The following is a 21,185-nucleotide window of genomic DNA, read 5'->3' on the forward strand; positions in this document are numbered from 1 at the left end:
CCATTTTTCCCTGAGAAGTTTCTTGCTTGGAAGTCTGCTCTGACATTAATATAGCTGTTTTTGCTTTCTTTTGATTAGTGTTAGCATGAGATATTTTTATCAAACCACTTTTATTAATTTATGTGTCTTTATAGTGAAAGTTGGTTTATTGTAGACGACATATAGTTGGGTGTTGTTTTTTGATCCACTCTGACAACATCTCTTTTAACTGATGCATTTAGGCTATTGATGTTGAAAGTGATTATTGATATAGTTGGATGAATATCTAATGTATCTGTTACTGTTTTTTGTTTGTTGCCCTGTTATTCTTTCGTCTCCTCTCTTTCTGCCTCTTGTGATTCTGAGCATTTTAATGATTGTTTTTTCTCCTTAGCATACCAGTTTGTGTTTTTTCGTTTTCACTTTTTTTTTAGTGATTGCTCTAATGTTTTTGCAATATATGTTTACAAGTAATCCAAGCCCATTTTGAAATAATGACATAATGCTACAGCACTTCACAGGTAGTGTGAGTACCTTATAATTCTGATTTATCCCTCCTGTCCCTTGTATCATTGATGTCATTCATTTCACTTATGTAAAGCATACATAAGCGTATACATGTAAATATACATAATTAAACATGCTGGGGCTATTAATTTGAAAAAACTTAGATTAAGAATAAGAAAATTTTTTTTTTACCATCATTTACTCCTTTGATGTGCTCTTCCTTTGTTATGAAGATCTGAGTTTCTGACTTACGTTATTTTTTTTCTCTCTAAATAACTTTTAAACATATTTTGCAAGGCAATTCTACTGGAAATAAATTTTGTCAAATTTTGTTTGTCTGAAAAAGTGTTTCTCTTTCACTTTTGAAGGATAATTTTTTGGGGTACAGAGTTCTAGGCTGGTGGTTTTTCTCTCTCAGCACTTTAAATATTTCATTCTACTCTCTCCTTGCTTGCATGGTATCTGAGAAATCAGGTGTAATTCTTGTCTTTGTTCCTCTATAGGTAAGGTGCCCCCCGCCCACTTCTTTCAGGATTAAAAACATACTTAATTTTCTGTAGTTTGACAATGATATGCCTAGGTATAGTCTCAGTCTCTCTCTTTTTCCCTCTGTCTCTCCCCCTCTCACTTGGGCATTTATCCTGCTTGGAGCTTTCTGAGCTCTTGGATCTGTGGTTTGGTGTCTGACATTAATTTGGGGGAAATTCTGAGTCATTACTGTTTGAAGCATTGCTTCTGTTTCTCTTCTCTTTCTGATATTCCCATCATGCATATGTTCACTTTTTGTGGTTGTTCCATAGTCCTTGAAGTTCTGTTGTGTTGTTTTCAGTCAGGTTTGGAGGTTTTTATCAAGTTCAGAGATTCTTTCCTCAGCTGTGTCCAATCTAGTAATAAACCTATCAAAGGTATTAGTCATTTCTGTTGCAGTTCTTTTTGTTCTCTCGCATTTCTTTTTGGTTCTTTCTTAGGATTTCCATCTCTCTGATTATGTTTCTCATCTGTGCATGCTGCCTGTTTTATCTGTTAGAATCCTTAGCATATGAGTCACTGTTATTTTAAATTACATTTCTGGCCTAATACTTCCAACATCCCTGCCATGTCTGGTTATGATGCTTCCTCTGTCTCTTCAAATTATGTTTCTTGCTTTTAGTATGCCTTGTAATTTTTTTCATGATAGATATGATGTACCAGGTATTATAAAAAGAATTGCTGTAAATAGGCCTTTAGTGATGTTAGTGCTGTGGTGGTAAGGTGTGAGGTGGTGGGGACTGTGGGGGAAGCATTCCTAAGACCTATAGTAGGTCTCAGTCTTTTAGTGAGCCTATGCCTCAGGACTGTGAACTTTACAAATTCTTTTCAGTCTCTGCCTTCCCACTGCCCCAACTTAAGTGGGAAAGGATGGCTAGAGTTGGGCATTTCCCTCCCCCAAGGTCAGTTAGGCTCAGATAAAACCCTAGGAAGCTTGGCTCTCGTTAACAAGGCCCACCCTCAGGAGAAACTAGTTAAGAGCAGAGTGCTCAGGCATATTTCAAAGTGGTTCGTTTTCCCCTTGTTTTGCTGAAAGCATGAGGGAATTTTTCTGACATTTACCATGAGAACTTGGTTGAGCTCCTGGGGTAAAACTCATGTGTGTGGGGCTGCCCTATGAATGGGTCCTCCTGGAGTTTTTACTTCTCAGACTTGTCCACACCGAGCCTCCAGCAGGTTTTATCAATTACAGTTGAGGGTCTCCCACCCAGGCACTGGCTCCCCCTGTTGTTTCTGCTCATGACTCAGCTGAGGTAAGCGGTGACTCCCTGTACTCACCTCTCTCTTTCCTGTGTAGGGGACTCTGGTTTGTCCTGTGTCCTCCATCTTTATCATGGATAAAAGAAGAGTTGTTGATTTCTTTTTTTTCCAGTCTGTTCAACTTTTTACTTGTTGTTATGATAGAGTGATGACTTCCAAGCTCCATCCATAGGGTACTGAATATCAGAAGTCTGACTCTTTTTTTTTTTTTAAGTCTTAAATGGCCTTTTCTGAAGACTATTAGTGGAGAAAATGAGATGGAGAACTTGTTAACTTCAGGAGCACTGCTGATTGAAAGAATTAAACCTCTTGTATGGAATTACTTTTGGGGTTGTCTATCCATCTCAGAGAGTTGTGCTGTCCTGTGTCTAAGGATGTGTACATTCAGCATCAGTGGAATCCATCAGAATCTTACTTGTATTGGGGCTGTTGAAACACCCTGGCTTGATTTGCCTAAAAATAATTTGGAGAGCGGTTAGATTCAGGGAGGAGTGTTGAGGATGTAGAAGAGACAAAATTGACTGTGACTTGGTAATTGTTGAAGCTGAGTGAAAGTCTCTACCTTTTCTTTTGTGTATTTTGAAATTTTTTATAATAAAAATAAGTAAAAACAGTCATGGCTGGGCACGGTGGCTCACGCCTGTAATCCCAGCACTTTGGGAGGCTGAGGCGGGTGGATCACGAGGTCAGGAGATCGAGACCATCCTGGTGAACACGGTCAAACCTCGTCTCTACTAAAAATACAAAAAAATTAGCTGGGCGTGGTGGCGGGTGCCTGTAGTCCCAGCTACCCGGGAGGCTGAAGAATGGTGTGAATCTGGGAGGCGGAGCTTGCAGTGAGCTGAGATGGCACCACTGCACTCCAGCCTGGGCAACAGAGCCAGACTCTGTCTCAAAAAACAAAAGAAAACAACAAAAAAAACCATACACAATCTTACCTACCACCACCTATCACCATCCTGGCCTGAACAATGTGGTTCAGCCTAAAATCAGGGAAACAGTGAGGTCTCTTGTGAAGCCTAGACCTCTGTAACATTTTTTTTCCTTTTCCTGTAGCTTCTCTGGGCAGAGTTAAATATCATCTCTGTTATAGTATGCCTAATTTCTAAATAAGGAAATCACTGCAGTCTTTGGCTACTTGTTTATTACTTGAAATTGATTTTATGATATTTGACTGAAACAGAAATATTTATAAAAATGACATTAGGGCTAGGCATGGTGGCTCACACCTGTAACTCAGCACTTTGGGAATCCAAGGCAGAAGGATTGCTTGAGGCCGGGAGTTCTAGACCAGCCAGGGCAAAACAGTGAGACCCTGTCTCTACAAAAGAAAAAACAAACAAACAGACTAGCCAGGCATGTTGGTGCAAGCCTATAGTCCAGCTACTTGAGAAGCTGAGATGGGGGAGGGTCATTTGAGTCCAGGAGTTCAAGATTACAGTGAGCTATGATTTCACCACTACACTCCACCCTCACTGAGGGAACAGAGTGAGACCTCTTAAAAAAATTAGATTTCATTTATTCCATTTCATATAGAATGGATCTCTCATGGGAGACTACTTTCTATCTGTTAAGTAGCCAATGCTAACTGTGTTGTTAATCCAAGTATCTCACTCAGCATGGGATGTTTAGAGAAACTGTCTGACATGTCATTTCTTTTCTCCTGTGTTACTCATAGTAGTTAAGAGTGTCAAACTTGTGTCTAGTTTAATTTCCATCTAATCTGATTCATAGATGAGAAATAGTTATACATTTAAAAATACTGAGGAAAATAGGAAAATGCTGCCTACTGTTTTTAGTCTCCAACTTTGAGATATCTTATTTTAACTTTCATCTTTTTGTTACAAAGAATCAATCCAGAAAAACTTATAGATGTCTTATTTTAATCTTTATCTTTTTGTTACAAAGAATCAATCCAGAAAAACTTATAGATGTCCAGAAAAAATTGGAGTCTTTTCTAGCTCAAGATCAAGATTTAAAAGAAAGAGCTCAACGGGTAAGTCATTTTTCAATTGGATACTTTCATTGAATGGAAAAACCATGAAGTTTATCATTTTCTGCTACTTCTAGGTTGCATGTTTATGCTTCAGATATTCAAGCAGTGTAATTTGCTGATAGATAAGTCTAGCTTTTATATATATATATATATATATAATTTTTTTGTTTTTTTTTGGAGACTTAGTCTCACTCTGTAGCCCAAGCTGGAGTGCAGTGGCATGATCTCAGCTCACTACAACCTCTGCCTCCTAGGCTCAAGTGATTCTTGTGCCTCAGCCTCCTGAGTAGCTGGGACTACAGGTGTGTGCCACCACCACACCTGGCTACTTTTTTGTATTTTAGTAGAGACAGGGTTTCTCCATGTTGCCCAGAGTGATCTGGAATTTCTGAACTCAGGTGATCCACCCGCCTCGGCCTCCCAAAGTGCTAGGATTACAGGCATGAGCCACTATGCCTGGCCAGTCTAGCTTATTCTTCAGAATTTTGAAAAATATTTTTTATGTATAGATTGGGAAAAATCATCTTTAGTTTTGTCAAAGACATATGGAAAATCCTCTCAAATGTGATTTTTTGGATGCACAGTGGCCTGATTTCTAATACTTGATAACATTATTAAGTTTTATTTCTTTTGTAAAATTGCTGTAACTCCTGATTGTACTTTCTTGACTGTGAGATTAATATCTTCCTACATTAGACTGAATTTCTAGAAAGCATAGAACTCTAGCGAAATTATCTTTAGGAATGAGATTTTAACCTATGAATATGACTTATGTTCCCCAATTACGTCTCTGGACTTAAAGATCTTGATTAGCAGATACATAAAGAAGTCAATATTTAGTTTTATTTTTCTTAATTGATAAATCATATTTCTGGTATGTAACATATTTTGAAACAAATATACATTGTGTAATTGCTAAATGAAGCTAACTAGAGTAGGTATTACCTCACATACTTGTGGTGAGAAATCTATTTTAGTTAAACTTTTTTTTTGTTTTTTTTTAAAGTTTTTTAGAATATCCCACAGTAGATTCTTTGGTAAAGGAAGATGTGAAGTTACTTTTCATTGTGCTTTCCAATCTATCTAATCTTTGAATTAACAGATATTTGAGTCCCTATCATTTTTACCTGTCGTTTACTGCTATTTATTGCATTTACAAGATCTTTGCATCTCCCATAGCATATCAACAATGAGCCAGAGAGTAGGAACTCAGAGGTTGGATTCTATTTCAGCAGATAGATGAGGTGGGAGGAAGAAAATAAAGAAGAGTTATAGAAAGCTCACCCTAAGTTGATAGAGTAGCCTGAGCAGAAAAACGTTCAATAGTTAGGCTTTTATGTGATGGTTTTGAAACTTGTTATTCCTGGCAAAGAAGTAAGTTTGTTTGTGTTTGATACAGAGTTTTGCTTTTGTTGCCCAGGCTGGAGTGCAATGGCACGATTTCGGCTCACTGCAACCTCCGCCTCCTGGGTTCAGGTGATTCTCCTGCCTCAGCCTCCTGAGTAGCTGGGATTACAGGCACCTGCCACCATGCCTGGCTAATTTTTTGTATTTTTAGTAGAGACGGGGTTTCACCGTGTTGGCCAGGCTGGTCTCAAAACTCTTGGCCTCAAGTGATCTGCCTGCCTTGGCCTCCCAAAGTGCTGGTATTACAAGCATGAGCCACTGCGCCCAGCCAGAAGTAAGTTTTATTTAAAGAAGAGATCTTAAATTTTTTGCTAACTTATTTTATATTTTAGCAAATTATCATTGGTGTGCTTAGAATAACATTAATGATGAGGCTAAAATTTGAGTGCTTACTGTGTGCCAGGTACTTAGTTATGACAAAACTGTTTTACATGCATTGTTACCTAGTCTTTCTGACAACCAATGAGGTAGGTGGTATTGATTTGACTGTACAGATGGATAAATGCTAGCTTGAAAATTAAAAAATGTCTAGGATGACTAGGTGCGGTGGCTCACGCCTATAATCCCAGCACTTTGGGAGGCTGAGATGGGTGGATCACTTGAGGCCAGGAGTTTGAGACCAGCCAGGCCAACATGGTGAAACCCTGTCTCTACTAAAAAAAACAACAAGAAAATTAGCTGGGTGTAGTGGTGAAGGCCTGTAATCCCAGCTACTTGGGTGGCTGAGGCATGACAATTGCTTGAACCCTGGAAGCAGAGGTTGTAGTGAGCCGAGATTGTGCCATTGCACTGCAGCCTGGGCTACAGAGTGAGTTTCTGTCTTAAAAAAAAAAAAAAAATTGTCTAGGGTAACAGACCAAAATCCAGGTCTCTTCTAGCTTTCTTGAGACCTACTGTGTTATATCAGTAGAAATTCATTCCAAAATATGAGAGCATCAATTGTAAGCTATACCAAGTTAGACTTCTGTAAGCTTACTTTACCTGAGAACCTTTTCATTAAAGGATCTTCGAACAAATTGTTAATATTCATTTTTCTTAAAAATTTTGGGCATGCAAACGTGTGCATGTTTTTTCTAGCAAACATTCTTCAAACTTGCAGTTAAAATCTTCTAGGAGCTTTGGAAGTAGTACACACATTTAAAAATATTAGATTAATTTTGGTATGTCATGACTTACTGCAGGCCTAGGAGGTCATTCAGTTATCTATCAGAAAATATGAAACATTGGAAAGATGTTTTTTCACTGGTTTGTGCATACAATAGATGAGTCTTCCAGAACACTGATTATAGAAAAGCACGTTGAAATAAATGATGTAGTTTATTGGTTGTCACGCATGGTTTAACAGAATGGCTAACTGTGTTGCCAGCAGCAGCAAGCTATCTAGTTTCATAGAAGTGATTTTCTAGGTTTTGATTATAATCTGGATAGAATAAAAGTGATAAGCAACTGAGGTGGTTGCTTGTAGATGATTGTAGGGGAAAAATTATTTTTAAACTGGTGTCATTCATTGTTTTTTATGCCCATGGAGATAGAAAATGGTTTGGAGATTAGTTGGGTAGAAAGGATTATTGTAAAGCTAGGTAAAATGTGAAGTTTAGGAAGTATGCAAACAGGAACTAAATATACTTTACTAAAGTCAACTTAAAAATAAAATATTACCTAGTTGTGTTTTGTTACCTGTTTATTTGACGAACTGATAAAGGATCAGGACCCTGTTTATATTCTGGTTTTGTAACTCTAGTATGAAGATAGTTTTTTTTTTTTTTTTTTTTTTAAACAGGAACAGAAGAAAATATTCCAAGTTAAGATGAATTACTTGAAATCATAAAAAGGAAAAGCTTTAGCAATAAAGTTTTTCCTGACATGGTTTTATTAAATCTCAATATGTAAAATTTTATTTCATTGAAAAACTTACCTTTGACACAACAATAAAAAAATTATCCATAACTAGCACTTGTTACTATATTCTAGAAGATATGCTAGGTATCTACGTGCATTTTTCTAATTTTATCCTCATAACACTCTAAGTAGAAGGTAATGTATCTCTTTTTTGATAGATGAGGATACTGACATGGAGAGAAACAAGAAATTTGCTCAGTAAGAATTTGAGCTCTGAATAGATTCCAAATCTATATTATTCCAAAGCCTATATTTTCCCAATGGTGGACCTTATTGTAATGGAATTATACTAACTTTTAGAGTAGCTTTTTGGAAAGAAGATATTCTGGGTTAGGTTGGCTTTATGAAACCAAATGCAAAGTTTTTTTCTAATATTACAATTCTAAAAAGTAGGTTTTCATGTGTGTATGGAATGGAGATATACTGAACTGTTTTGTGGTTTTTCAGTACTACTGAATTTATCCCATTGGTTAATTTTCTTATATTTTAGTCTAAACTCATTTTTAATTGCTATTATATTGTACTTTTCAAACTCTTAATTTACAGTGTTTTGTCTCCTATATACGATCGGTATATCTAATGAAGGATAAAGAAGTATTTGATGTGAGCAAGTTACCTATACCTGAATATGCCCTGTAAGTATTCATAATATAGTTGTAATAGTGAATCCTCAAAGTTAGAGGGAATTAATTAATTAATTAATTTAGAGATGGGATCTTACTATGTTGCCCAGGCTGGTCTCAAACTCCTGGGCTCAAGCAATCCACCCACCTCAACTTCTTGAAGTGCTAGGATTACAGGCGTAAGGCACCACACCCGGCCAGAAAGAATTTGTTTGAAACCTGGTTCTCTGAGATTCTTAGTTTAAACCACTCTGCCTTATGTTAAACGAATCTGTTTGTTAAAGATTCGCAGTGGAAAAGAACAAATCAGCTTGGCAGAAAATTAGTTCAGCGTTCAGTTCTTATTATCAGGGAGCAGTTTGTTATTTGTAAGTATCAGTTCCTTAAAGTGACATTGGCTCTTTCCTATAGTTTGATCTCAAAGGAGATGGAGAGCAACCAATAAGCATTCTTTGAAATCTTTGTGTCTTCTGTAGTTCTCTTGTTCTGTGAAACCCTTGCCTGGATTACCATAGACATTTTGTGCTTTGGATGTGAGTCTCTTTGCTGATTCTTCTTAAGTTAGGTTATTTTCCTCTATTGCTTACTACCTGAATATTCCTCCTATCTTGGTGTTTCTTACAGGTACTAACGGTTACTATGGCAAGATGCCCCTTTTTTGGTAACTGAGGTCACTATTGTATGAAACAGAATGGTTGGTTTTGTTTTGGCTTAGTATTTGAGGGCTTTTTTTGGGGGATGAGACAAGGTCTTACTCTGTCACCCAGGCCGTAGTGCAGTGGTGTGATCATGGCTCACTGTATCCTTGACATCCCAGGCTTGGGGGATCCTCTCATCTCAGCCTCCTGAGTAGCTGGGATTACAGGTGTATACTACCATGTCTGGGTAGTCTTTTTGTATTTTTCGTAGAGACAGGGTTTCGCCATGTTGCCCAGGCTGGTTTCAAACTCCTGGGCTCAAGTGATCCCCCCACCTCAGCCTTCCAAAGTGCTGGCATTACAGGTATGAGCCACTGCGCCTGGCCAGGTTTTTTGTTTTGTTTTGTTTTGTTTTAACCTTTTGACCTATAAAGGAGGAATGTTTATTCTTCAGTGGGCTCCTACCTGTGGGAGTGGTAAAAACATTGACATAATCTTACGGAAGCACCTTTGAGATAATCATACTTTGAATATCAGCATGAAATTTCACAGACTATGGTGAAATATGTGATTACAAGGCAAGGTCTGTATGTTTGACTTGCTCTTAGGAATTTGAGTGTCTTTACCTTTAAACTGAGTCTAACTACAACATATATCTGAGTGAGCTGCTGTTTTCTATTCTTTGTTAGACTGTATGTTTACCATAACAGGTAATATGTCAGTTATTACATTTTTGAACCTTTTAAATTGCTTTATAGCAGTGTAGGGCTGCCAGCTTTCCATTTAAGTGATAGATGGAAAACCACGTGCCATGGATAACATGTTGTTGTTTGCTCATGTTTATATACCAGTTCCTAGTTTTATTATTTCTGAATATGATCTGTAGCTTAGGTTATTAGCTGACTTTTGGCTCCCTGTGAATTTTTGTCCTGGTTTTCTGACTTGACCTACCTGGGATATTAGCAGATAGGAAAGGCACAGGTCTTTAATAGTGTAGGCCATATTTAGGGGACCGTTTGTTGGAATAGATTCCAGTAAATTTTATCTATTGGTAGTTGATGACTTTTGCTTTTTGTGGTGCTTAGAGAAGGCAGAAAATTAACTTTGAGAACAGATTTTAGTATAGTTGAATTTGGTATTTTACTTTTTGTAGATAGTTAGCTGTGTAGTTTCCTTGAGGTGTGTAATTTCCTTTAGAAGCCTTTGATACCTAAAGCAGTGCTATTTAAGATATGTTAAAGGTTTTAAAGTTTTACTAAAGAAACATGTTTTGAATACCTAATATGTGCAAATCATTGTACTAGATGTTAAATTGTAGAATTGTAGATGTGTAAGAGGTACTGCTACCTTCAAGAAACTCTGTTTTAGTAGCTGAGAGAGACATAAAAATGTAAGTGCAATACATTGAGAGAAATTATCTGGATGAGTTCATGATCCTAACCCTAACAGTGGTGACGGTGATGACATCAAGTTTTCATTAGTTGCCTATATGCCAGGCACTAGTTTTAAGTGCATCACATCTGTCAACTAATTTATTCTTACAACAACCCTGTGAGGTAGGTACTCTTAGCATCCTGTTTTGCAAATGGGAAAGCTCTGGTATAGAAAGATTAAATCATATTCCTGAGATCTCACAGCTAGTAAGTGGAAGCCAGATTTTGAACCTCAGCAGTCTTATTTTTGAATCCATGCTTCTCAACATTACATCTCTCAGTTTCTTTGAACCATGTCAGATAGGAAAAGAGCAGTGGATTCATGTTATGATGTTACTGTTTATTCAGAGCAATCCTTGATAAAATCTAAGATTTTGTTTTTCATCGATCAGTGAGAACTTAATGAAAGCTATTAGCTTTGATCCAAGCTGGGAAAGACATGATATTAAATTGAATATTGATCATTGATGGAGAAAACAAGATTTTTTAATTTCTTTTTTTGGTGTTTGGTTTATAAAATCCATTTTTATAGCAATGATTGTGCCATATTCTGTTTCAGGAAGGGAGATGGGGACCACACTCTAGTTCTTTCTCTGTAGAGAATTGTGTTTTGTCCTTTCATGGTCATGTCTTCTCTGGTTTATTTAGTGCTTAACATTTTATGAGGTACTTTCATGTAGTTAGTTAATTGGATCTTTACAGCAAATGTGAGTTAGGCCTGGCAGGTACTGTTATTTCCATGTTATAAGGAAGTTGAAGCTAAGAGAGTTGAATTGGAAATTGGCGGGTCTAGTACTTGAACTGTTATCTTGTTTCTGGTTCAGTGCTCTTTGTCTTATTCCATGTTACCCTCTTAAAGAAAAAACAGTGTCTAAAATGTTTTCTGACAGGTGTTCAGTGTATTTTGCCTTACTTTTTGTATCAACTAACCTGTTAGTATTGACTTGTATCTCACAGGAACATTTTCTTTAAAAAAGCTCTAGAAATCTCTGCTCTTGAGAAACTCTTCTATGATACCTATAAACATATCATCAGTGTTGAGATGACTGTTTTCACATTTTTCCATATTTAAGGTCTCTTGGTCTTGCTGTGGCACCACGCATAAGATTTCTTCAGAAAATGCAGAAACAACCCACCAAAGAATTGGTAATGAGCCAAGCTGATAAAGTAATGGAGCCAAGGGCTCCCTCCCTCACCAATGACGAAGTGGAAGAATTTAGAGCCTACTTCAATGAGAAAATGTCCATCCTTCAGAAAGGTGGAAAAAGACTCGAAGGGACAGAGCACAGACTGGATAATGATACTGATGATGAAGAACAGGACGAAGAGGAAGACAATGAAGAAGAAATGGAAGAGAAGCTGGCAAAAGCAAAAGGATCTCAAGCTCCATCTCTTCCTAACACCAGTGAAGCACAGAAGATCAAGGAAGTTCCTACGCAGTTCCTGGACAGAGATGAGGAGGAAGAAGATGCTGATTTCTTGAAGGTGAAACGGCACAATGTGTTTGGATTGGACCTTAAAGAGGAGAAAACATTACAGGTAAGTTTATTCCCAATGGAGGGTCTTCTATTACATTGTCTTACTGTGTGCTTATTGTTGCCTTTTGGGGACTGAGAGAAAGTGAAAACTAAGAGAAACTGAGGCCGGGTTTCTTTGCAATGAACTCTTCCTCCTTTCCCCCATATTTAAGCACAGAGTAAGTGCCAGTGAATTTTTCATATTTTTCATAACTTTGGGAGCTCTAAGAGGTTAACAACTTTAATCTTATTTACTGGTTTTCTGATGCTGTGTTTTAAAAGCTGCCAAAGTCCCGATTACGTCTCAAAGGAAGGCAATGAAGTTTCTTGGTTTATGGCATGAGGATCCTTCGTTATAATTCTTAAGATACTACTTTCTGAGTAAATTATAAGGAACAGTTGTAATTATTTAAATCTTTCTAAACATAAGTTTTACTCTTAATGTGACATTTGTTTATGGGAACCAAGCCAGTATCTTAAATAGAAATTGAACAGTTCTTTTTTAAAGGCTAGTTATGAATGTTTATGAAAAATTTTCATGTAAATCCTTTGTTTCTCTGTAGCCGTATTCTAGGAGGAACAAAAGAAATAATCCATTTAGATAAAGCACTTGTTTTTTAGGATGCTTTTGTAGGTGCACAGTAAATGGGTTTCCCCTTCTCTCTTATTCCCCTTTCTACTTTCTATGCCTTTAGTCTTGATCATCTTTTTAAAAGGGAATTGAGTAAAAAATGAGCTTGATTCTTACTCTTTATACAATGTTGAATAAAATTTCAAGACTCACAGTAGGAAATACATAATAGATTTTGACTGAAACTTAGAAAAGTGTTTAAGTAACTAAAAATTAAAAACCTAGAAAATGTACTTATTGAACACTTTATATGTGTTATGTGTTAGTCATTTTCTAAGCATTACCTCATTTAGTGCTTGAAATAACTGCAGAGGTCGTTACTACTATCTCATTATACAGGTGACGGAAAAAAAAAACTGTGGCACAGAAACAATATACAGTAGTGAGGCACACAAGTAGTAAATGGCAAAGCTGGAATTCGAACATAGGTATTTTGACTTTAATTCTCATTGCTGTCGTCCAATAATCCTGTACTGTCTCATCCTGCTTTAAATTAGATCATTTTAAGTCTGTAATAAGTATCAGCAAAGTTAAATACAAGAAATTAGATTTTTGTTTTAAATAATTTAGCCACTGTATTAACTATTATGTATACCACTTTCTAAGAATCATGAACATAACCAAAGCATCAAGTTAAGATGAGAAGGAATGATATAATTTTATAATACCATGAGTTCACATAAGTAGGACATGTGTCTAAGTACTAATAGCTCATCTGGCATTTGAAAAATGTATATAGCAAAATAACTTTTTAAACTTTTAAAAAAGTTTTACTGTATATCACTTATCTAAATTATCCTAACTCTTTAATATTTACAGTTTGAGTTTTGGCAAATGTATGGTGTTGTGTAATTACCACAATTAAGAATAGAACAGCGTCATCACTCCAAAATATTTCTTATTCCCATTGCAATTACTTTACCCTTCACTCAGCCTCTGGCAACCACTGATCTGATTTCTACCCCTGTAGTGTTGCATTTTTCAGAACGATATATAAATAGGATAATACAGTATTTAGCCTTTTGTGTCTGGCTTTTTTCATTTAGCTTAATGTTACTGCATGTATCAGTAGTTTGTTCCTTTTACTTGCTGAGTATTTCATTGTATGGATGTACGATAGGTTTTCTTCAGCTTTAAATTGGCATTGGTTGTTTCCAGTTTTTGGTGATTATGACAAAAGTCATTATAAAAATATATATTTTTATGTAAATAATTTTCTCATTTCTCGGGAAAACAAGTGGGGTTATTTTCCAGGAATAGAGTTACTGGGAACATATGTTAAGTGTATATTTAACTTTGAGAAACTCCCCAGTTGTTTTCCAAATCAGCTCTTCCAGTTTATGTTCCTGCCAGCAGTGGATAGGAGTTCGAGTTGCCTCCCATCGTGCCAGCACATGGTATTGTCAGTCTTTTTAATTTTAGCCATTCTAGTAGACATGTAGTGATACCTTACTGCAGTTTTAATTTGCATTTCCCTAATGACTGAACATCTCTACATGTGCTTATTTGCCATTCATATATCTTCTTTGGTGAAATGTCTTCAAGTCTTTTGTCTCTCTTTTGAAATAGTGTTGCCTTAGTAAATTCTAAGAGTTGTCTATATATTCTGAATACATATCCTTAATCAGATATATTTTGCTAATACTTTCTCCCAATCTATGGCTTGTTTTTATTTTAAGTGTCTGGCAAAGAGCAGGTATCTTAAATTTTGAAGTCTGATTTATCACATTTTAGGTAATTTATATAGCATCATATCTGATAAATCTGTGATTGACCTAAAGTCACAGATTTTCTCCTGTGTTTTCATCTAGAGGTTTTACAGTTTTAGCACTTATATTTAGGGCTAGGATCCACTTTGCCTTAATTTTTGTATATAATGCTAAGTAAGGGTCAAGGTACACTTCTTTTGCGTGTGGGTATCCAACTGATTCAGTACCATTTGTTTGGAAAAAACTATGCTTTTTCTGTTGAACTACCTTGACTCTTTGAAAGTCAGTTGACCATATATGTGTGGGTCTCTTTGTGGACTCCTATTCTATAGGTCTGTCCTTTGACCAATAACACCAATCTTGATTAGTGTAGTTTTATAGTAAGTCTTAGATCTGTGAGTCTGTCAACTGATATATATTTTCTTAAAATTGCTTTGGTTATTTTTGGACCATTGCATTTTCATATAAGTTTTTGGATTAGCTAGTTACTTCATATAAAAAGCTTGCCAATGACTTCACTGAGGTTGCATTGAATCTGTAAATCTAACTGGAGAGAATTGACGTTGTAACAATACCTTTTTATTTAGGCCTTCTTTAGTGTCTTTTTAGCATTGCTTTATAACTTTAAGCACATGTAATGTGCACATATTTTGTTAGAGTCATCTCTTACTATTTGATATTTTTTAATGCTATTATAAATGGTATTTTAAAAATTTCAATTTCCAATTATATGTTGCCAGTATATAGAAATAGTTTGTTTTTGTAGACTGATCATTCTAAACTGACCTATTAGTTTCTGTGGCTTTTTGGGAGTTTCTTTGGATTTTTTTGTGTAGCTGATGATGAGATTTGTGAATAAAGATGGTTTCATTTCTTCCTTTATCATCTGTGCGCCTTGTATTTCTTATTTCTTTTCCTTTTGCTTGATTATACCGAGTGTAGGATCTGTAGAATAGAAGTGGTAAAAGTAGATATTGCTGTGTTGTTCCTGATCTTACTGAGGGGGAAGCATTCAGTCTTTTACCATTACATCTGATGTTAGCTGTGGGTTTTTTTGTAAATACCTATGAGGTTAAGAAGCTTCCATCTATTCCTAGCTGACTTAGTGTTTTTATGATAAAATGAATTGTGACTTGTGCCAGATGCTTTTTTTGTAAACATTAAGGTGATGACGTGGTGGTTTTTAGCCTTTTGATTATGGTATATTGATTTCCCCTGCTACATGTTGAATCAAATTTAAATTCCTTTGAAAACTCCATTTAAGCAATATTTCTTTATATTATAGGATTCTATTTGCTAGTATTTTTGTTAAGGATCTTTCTGTTGTTGTGAGGGATACTGGTTTGCAGTTTTCTTTTTTTGTGATGACTGGGAATATGACACATTTTGAAAGCTTTTTGTATATTTTGCCAGCATAGAGGTCATGTTGATCGTTGTCCTACTAGTGTCTGTATTGTTTGAATCTCTTTTTGATTCTAATATGTATATGAATAATTTATATTAATATTAACAATTATTTAGACAGTTAAAATTTCTTTCTTAATTTGTGTATATATAGTTCATACATATTTTTCCCTGTTACGATATTAGTCTGTTTCCTGTTGATTTGTAAGATGCCCTCAAATGGTAAAGTTACTGCCTCTGGCTTTTAACTTTCCTTTGTGTCCCCTGTCACACACAGTTGTTCATTTGCCTGCCTTCTCTACTTTGTTCCAAATTCCTTGAAATATTGTCTTTTTTTTTACTCAAGTAAAAATACTCAGAATTTTATTGCCATATGAATAAATTCAGAATTGTATTCTCACTTTAAACAGGAGGGTTCTTGATTTTATTTTAGAAATCAATTAATAGCTAATTTTAAAATATCCATTACATCCATGATCAAAACAGTAACAATTCATTCTGGTTTCTTTTAAATGTTAACTAAGGTACAGTCTCCTTACCTAACGTCAGTGTCTAAGTTTTCTTGTTTGCACTGTTTTATACTTTCAAGTATAGTTTCCACATTAAGTCTTTTTAGTCATTCCTAGAAAGGACACATAGAAAATATATGTGAAGAGATCAACTATTTCATCCTTCAACTTTAGCGTTCCTATTTGAACAACTACATTTTCATTTTATGCTGTGACAAGGGCATGGTTAAAGATGAGTGAAATCATGACCCTTATGGGTACATTTTAGTAAATGCAAATTTTATTAAATTGGGGGGAAAAAGTCCTAGAAAAATGAAAAAAAAAAAAAAAAAAACCCTAAAAGCACACACAGTATACAAGCCCATTTGAAAAATATTTTTAAATTCAAGAGACATGAAATTACTTTGGAAAATTGCTCTAAAAATTTCAAATGCTCATTCTTAGAAAACAACAAGCCCTTTTCCTAACTTAGGTTCCTTTCCTCTCAATCCTGCTCAGACTTAGTATTTCTCACATCCAGGGCACCAGAGATGATGTTCTTCCAAGGTTGAGTGCCCTGTTCTCGAGGGGCAGGGCGGGGGACTCTGCAAGAGTGGTTTCAAGAAAAATTTCCTATAAAATACCCTTTTACCCAGATTATAAAATGCTTACTTTTGGTGAAAAATCTCTAGTAAAACACAGTAAATTACAAATAAAAATAACCTGTAATTTCACCACCTAGAGATAACAACTGTCTTTGCTTTTTTAAGTGTACATATACACATTTGTTCATTTTTTTTTTTTTTTTTTAAGAAATAGGGTCTCACTCTGTCACACAGGCTGGAAGGCAGTGGCATGATCGTGGTTCACTGTAACCACAAACTCCTGGGCCCAAGCAATCCTTCTGCCCTAGCCTTGTGAGGAGCTGGGACTACAGGTGTATGTTACCATACCTGGATAAGTTTTAAAAATTTTTTAATAGAGATGGGATCTTGCTGTGTTGCCCAGGATGGTCTCAAACTCTTGGCCTCAAGTGATCCTCTCACCTTGGCCTCCCATAGTGTGAGATTACAGGCAGTAAGCCACTGTGCCCTGCTCATATATCCATTTTTAAATAAAAGATGCTTCTAGGTATATATATTTCCCCATGTCATTAAAGTTTTCTTCACAAATATTTTTAATGGTTGTCTAATATGCCATTAACCTTTATTTAACCATTCCCCTGCTGTTGGATACTTAGGTTAATATCCTTTCTTTGAATCTCTGTTTAAAGAGTTCTTCTAATTGACAGGTTTCTTCTCTCCTTCACTTTCACTACTGTCACCAGCATAACATGGAACTGATTCTACAGTTCAAAAATACAAGATAGGAGTCTTCTCCTTATCTCATGTAAACACTTACTTTACAATAATTGTTTCAAAAATTTTACCCCCAAATGATTACCGAGCTTACACATATTAGGGCACAAGATGACCTAGGTCTCTTTGGGTTACCAACAAGATTCTAAGAGGGCCCCAGTGACACTACATAGTACCTCCTGATGCCGCTCTCAATGAAGGAGGGTCACAGATTCCTCCAGACCATAATCAGATCTGTTCATCTCCATCCAGAGAGGTTTTGCCACATCACAGCTTGCTCCTGGCCTGATAAACTGTCAGTCCCTGAGGAGTGATTGAATAACCCACATTTCAGTAACTACCATAAAATATGATTCTGCATCCACCTAGTACCATTGTCTCACAAGTGCCCTTGATGGGGGGAGCAGTAATCAGTCTCTGCTTGTGACAGTGCAGCTCGACAGAGCAAATATCCTTTTCTCAGAGTGAAAAAAACGAAACAAGGAAGAACAAAAGAAATTATTGCAGGCCTTTTTTTTCCCCTGCATTAAACAGGTAATACCTGACTGGATTTTCCACTTTGTAATTAAGAATAACTCACTTGTTAATACTGTACATCAGGCCACGCATAGTGGCTCACACCTGTAATCTCCCCGAGGTAGGAGGACCGCTTGAGCCCAGGAGTCCAGGGCTACAGCAAGTCACGATTGAGTCACAACACTCCAGCCTGAGCAACAGAGAGAGACCCTGTCTCTAAAACAACACAAGGCACAGCATTAATGTACACCAGAGAGAAGATTTGGTCTGCACATTCTTTAATATCTCTTGTGACCATTAAAATACCTTCCCAACTACTAGTAAGCTGATGAATTATTCTGAACATCTGGAAACATTCTTCTAAAGTCTGTTTCTTTCCCCTGTCAATCACAGTTTCCTCTAATAGTGGATTGTAAGATCTAGATTCTGGATCCATTAGTTCTAATACCATGAAGAACTTCTTCATGGAGAAGAAGAACTTGTTACCATGAAGAACTTCTTCATGGTATTAGAACTAATGGATCAATTCAAGTGGGCATGAAAGTTCCACTTTGGCAATTCAGAGTAAAAGCTTGTCTTCCATGGCTAATGCTCTTCTGCCTCCATTATAATTTTACCAGGAAAACAATAGTCGTTCTCCACTCTTATTCTTGGTATGAACAGTAGGATGTATTTCAGTCAGTAAATTCTGTGGTCCTGAATTTCCTTCAGATTGCTTTACTTCTAAACATTTTGATAAGATTAGCTGTATGTGTAGCTCTGGGTTCAGCTTCACATCTTAGAGATTTCTCAACGAGGACGACCTAGACAGATTTTCCCTTATAACTGAGAGGCTTGTAGAAAAGTGACAACTCGTGCTCCCCTAACATATGTCTCAGTGGTAGGGAGTTGTCTTCCTGGGAAAACATAATCCAGGGCAGTCAAACAAAAGGAAAATACTGTCTTACTGATCAGTGTGTGTCCAGGGCCTGGTACAATGACTAGTGCAAATTTCACAAATACTTTGTGAATGAGGGAGTGAATTTACTGAATTTCTTATTCCTTCACTTTGGTTTTGTTTGCTGTGACTTATATAGAACTCATAGTTAGGGTTTATTTTTGGAAAACCTGTATTTTGTGAAGTTCACCTCATTGACTTACAATGGTTCAAAAGGTATTGTTGAACTTTCTATAAATGTGAGCATAAAAAACTTGACTCTAAACGATATACTTATGTAGGCCGAGCTTTATAATTTAATTTAGATAGTAAGTGGTAGTATCTAATTATAGTGTTGTAAAATTCTGTTTACTAAGACTACATTTGCATTATACTGTAAGAAGTTCTATCTTTAAAGTACACATGTACTTGCATGTTTTTTTTTTTTTACTGTAATAAATTTAAAGTATTATGTCATGTCTGTTGAATATGAGGAACATTTTGGGGCAGTTGATAGGATTTTTGATGCTAAACCAGGAATGTTTTGCTGTTTCTTCCTGTGCATTCCCTAGTACTGTGCACAAACAGTAGAGTTGAAGTTCGTGGTTCTCCAGTTGAAATAGAAAGGCTAATTGCCTTTTCTTTCTTTCTTTGAGATGGAGTCTCGCTGTGTCACCCAGGCTGGAGTGCAGTGGTCCATCTTGGCTCACTGCAAACTCCGCCTCCCAGGCTCAAGTGATTCTCCTGCCTCAGCCTCTGGAGTAGCTGAGATTACAGGTGGCTAATTTTTGTATTTTTAGTTGAGACAGGGTTTCACCATGTTGGCTAGACTGGCCTCAAACTCCTGATCTCAGGTGATCCACCTGTCTCAGCTTCTCAAAATGCTAGGATTACAGGCGTGAGCCACCGCACCCAGCCCTTTTTTGAACTACCTCTCCTAGCCTTAACTTCACCTGCTACCTACTTTTGAATTTTAAAAATTAATACTTATTTTCACTCATATTAATATCTTTTGATTCTTCTCCATGTTTTTAAGCAACTGGTTTTAAATGTGACTCTGCATCCATGATCTCAATTGGATTTCCTTTTTTTTTTTTTGAGACAGAGTCTCTCTCTGTCACCCAGACTGGAGAGTGCAATGGTGTCATCATGGCTTGCTGCAGCCTCGACCTTATGGGCTCAAGTGATCCTGAATTCCTGGACTCAAACCATCCTCCTGCCCCAGCCTCTCAAAGTTGTGGGATTATAGGTATAAGTCACTGCACCCAGCCTGGCTTTCCATTTTATCCTTTACTTTTGCATTTTATGTTTTAGTGTTATATGCGTCCATCAGTCACTGGAGGCTACTTTTTTCCTTTATTACCTGTTTTTAAGGATATACCAGATACAGAGAAATCAAACTATACATAAAGTGGGAATAATACTATCATTTGCACATATAACTAACTATATTCCCTGTGGGAAGACTAAGCACTTTTCCAGACACTGCTGACTTTGTTGAAATTTTTGTTGCTCATGTTTTAGAATTGTCTTTGTAGACACCATACCAGACACAGGAGTGAACTGGCTTTGTTACTTATAACTTATTCTCTTTATCTTGATTATCTTTTTCTTCCTTTCTTATCTTTCTGGAAAAAGGAGATTTGTACAAGAACCACATTGAAACTTGGAGCCAGTAGGAACCCATTGAATTGTAGATTGTATGGAATATGTCTAATAATCATATCATTATAATTAAAACCATAATTATTTATTTGGCATTTTACCATATACTGAACACTTTCTGCATAAGTTCTCATTTTTCCTCATGACAAGAAAGGTAGCTATTATTTAAAATTTCGGGGGAGGAAAGGAAAGCTTTTAAGTGACTTGTCCAAGGTCACAGTGGTGAAGTTAGCAGTGAAACCTGTTTGTGATGCCAAGTCACATTTTCTTTCTCTCCTATCATGCCTACCATTATTTGTGTGTAGTTTGCCTTCTGTAATTGGGTAATGTCAGTGTAATTGACAGTATTGTAAATAATTTTGGGCTACTCATTGTGTGCACACACTTGGAGTATAAAATGAATGTTTGCCTTTAGACTTTGGTGTGAATGGAGACGAGAGGCATTGAGTGCCAGGTGCTGCCTTGTCACAATCCTTTTCTGTTTGATGAGATCAATGCAGTGAAGGACAATAAGATTTTCTTAGCCGTGGAGAGGGTGCCACGAGTGATGAAGCAATAAGACATGTGCAGGAGAGAGTGCAGGTGGAGTGATCAGGCACAAAGGCGGTAAGAGACGGCTGACTGACCTCCCGCCATAGGGAAGAGCCTTGTTTTGGCCGATTGTCTTGTTGTGTGTTAGAAAGTTGACCTCCAGGGAGACAGTGTTAGAGA

The 21,185-nt window shown here is 36.5% G+C and overlaps 1 protein-coding gene across 5 annotated transcripts in view; it reads left to right on the forward strand.

Annotated features, from left to right (window-relative positions):
- The window catches only part of DDX10 (DEAD-box helicase 10), a 274,293-nt gene that overhangs the window by 47,545 nt on the left and 205,563 nt on the right, over positions 1–21,185 (forward strand). For 2 of the 5 annotated variants that reach the window (XR_012423679.1, XR_012423680.1), the window contains exons 11-13: positions 4,124–4,270; positions 8,123–8,211; positions 11,344–11,809. Coding sequence is in view for 2 of the 5 variants with exons in the window: in XM_005579553.4 (XP_005579610.4) it covers positions 4,183–4,270; positions 8,123–8,211; positions 11,344–11,809 (643 nt within the window). In the remaining 3 variants the exon portion in view is untranslated. Of the gene's footprint in view, positions 1–4,123; positions 4,271–8,122; positions 8,212–11,343; positions 11,810–19,914; positions 20,059–21,185 lie in introns of those variants that run through there. The other 3 variants (XM_005579553.4, XM_065528958.1, XR_012423678.1) reach the window with 2 other exon arrangements.

Source organism: Macaca fascicularis, chromosome 14 (genome assembly GCF_037993035.2).
Source record: "Macaca fascicularis isolate 582-1 chromosome 14, T2T-MFA8v1.1".
In the NCBI taxonomy this organism is placed as follows: Eukaryota; Metazoa; Chordata; class Mammalia; order Primates; family Cercopithecidae; genus Macaca; species Macaca fascicularis.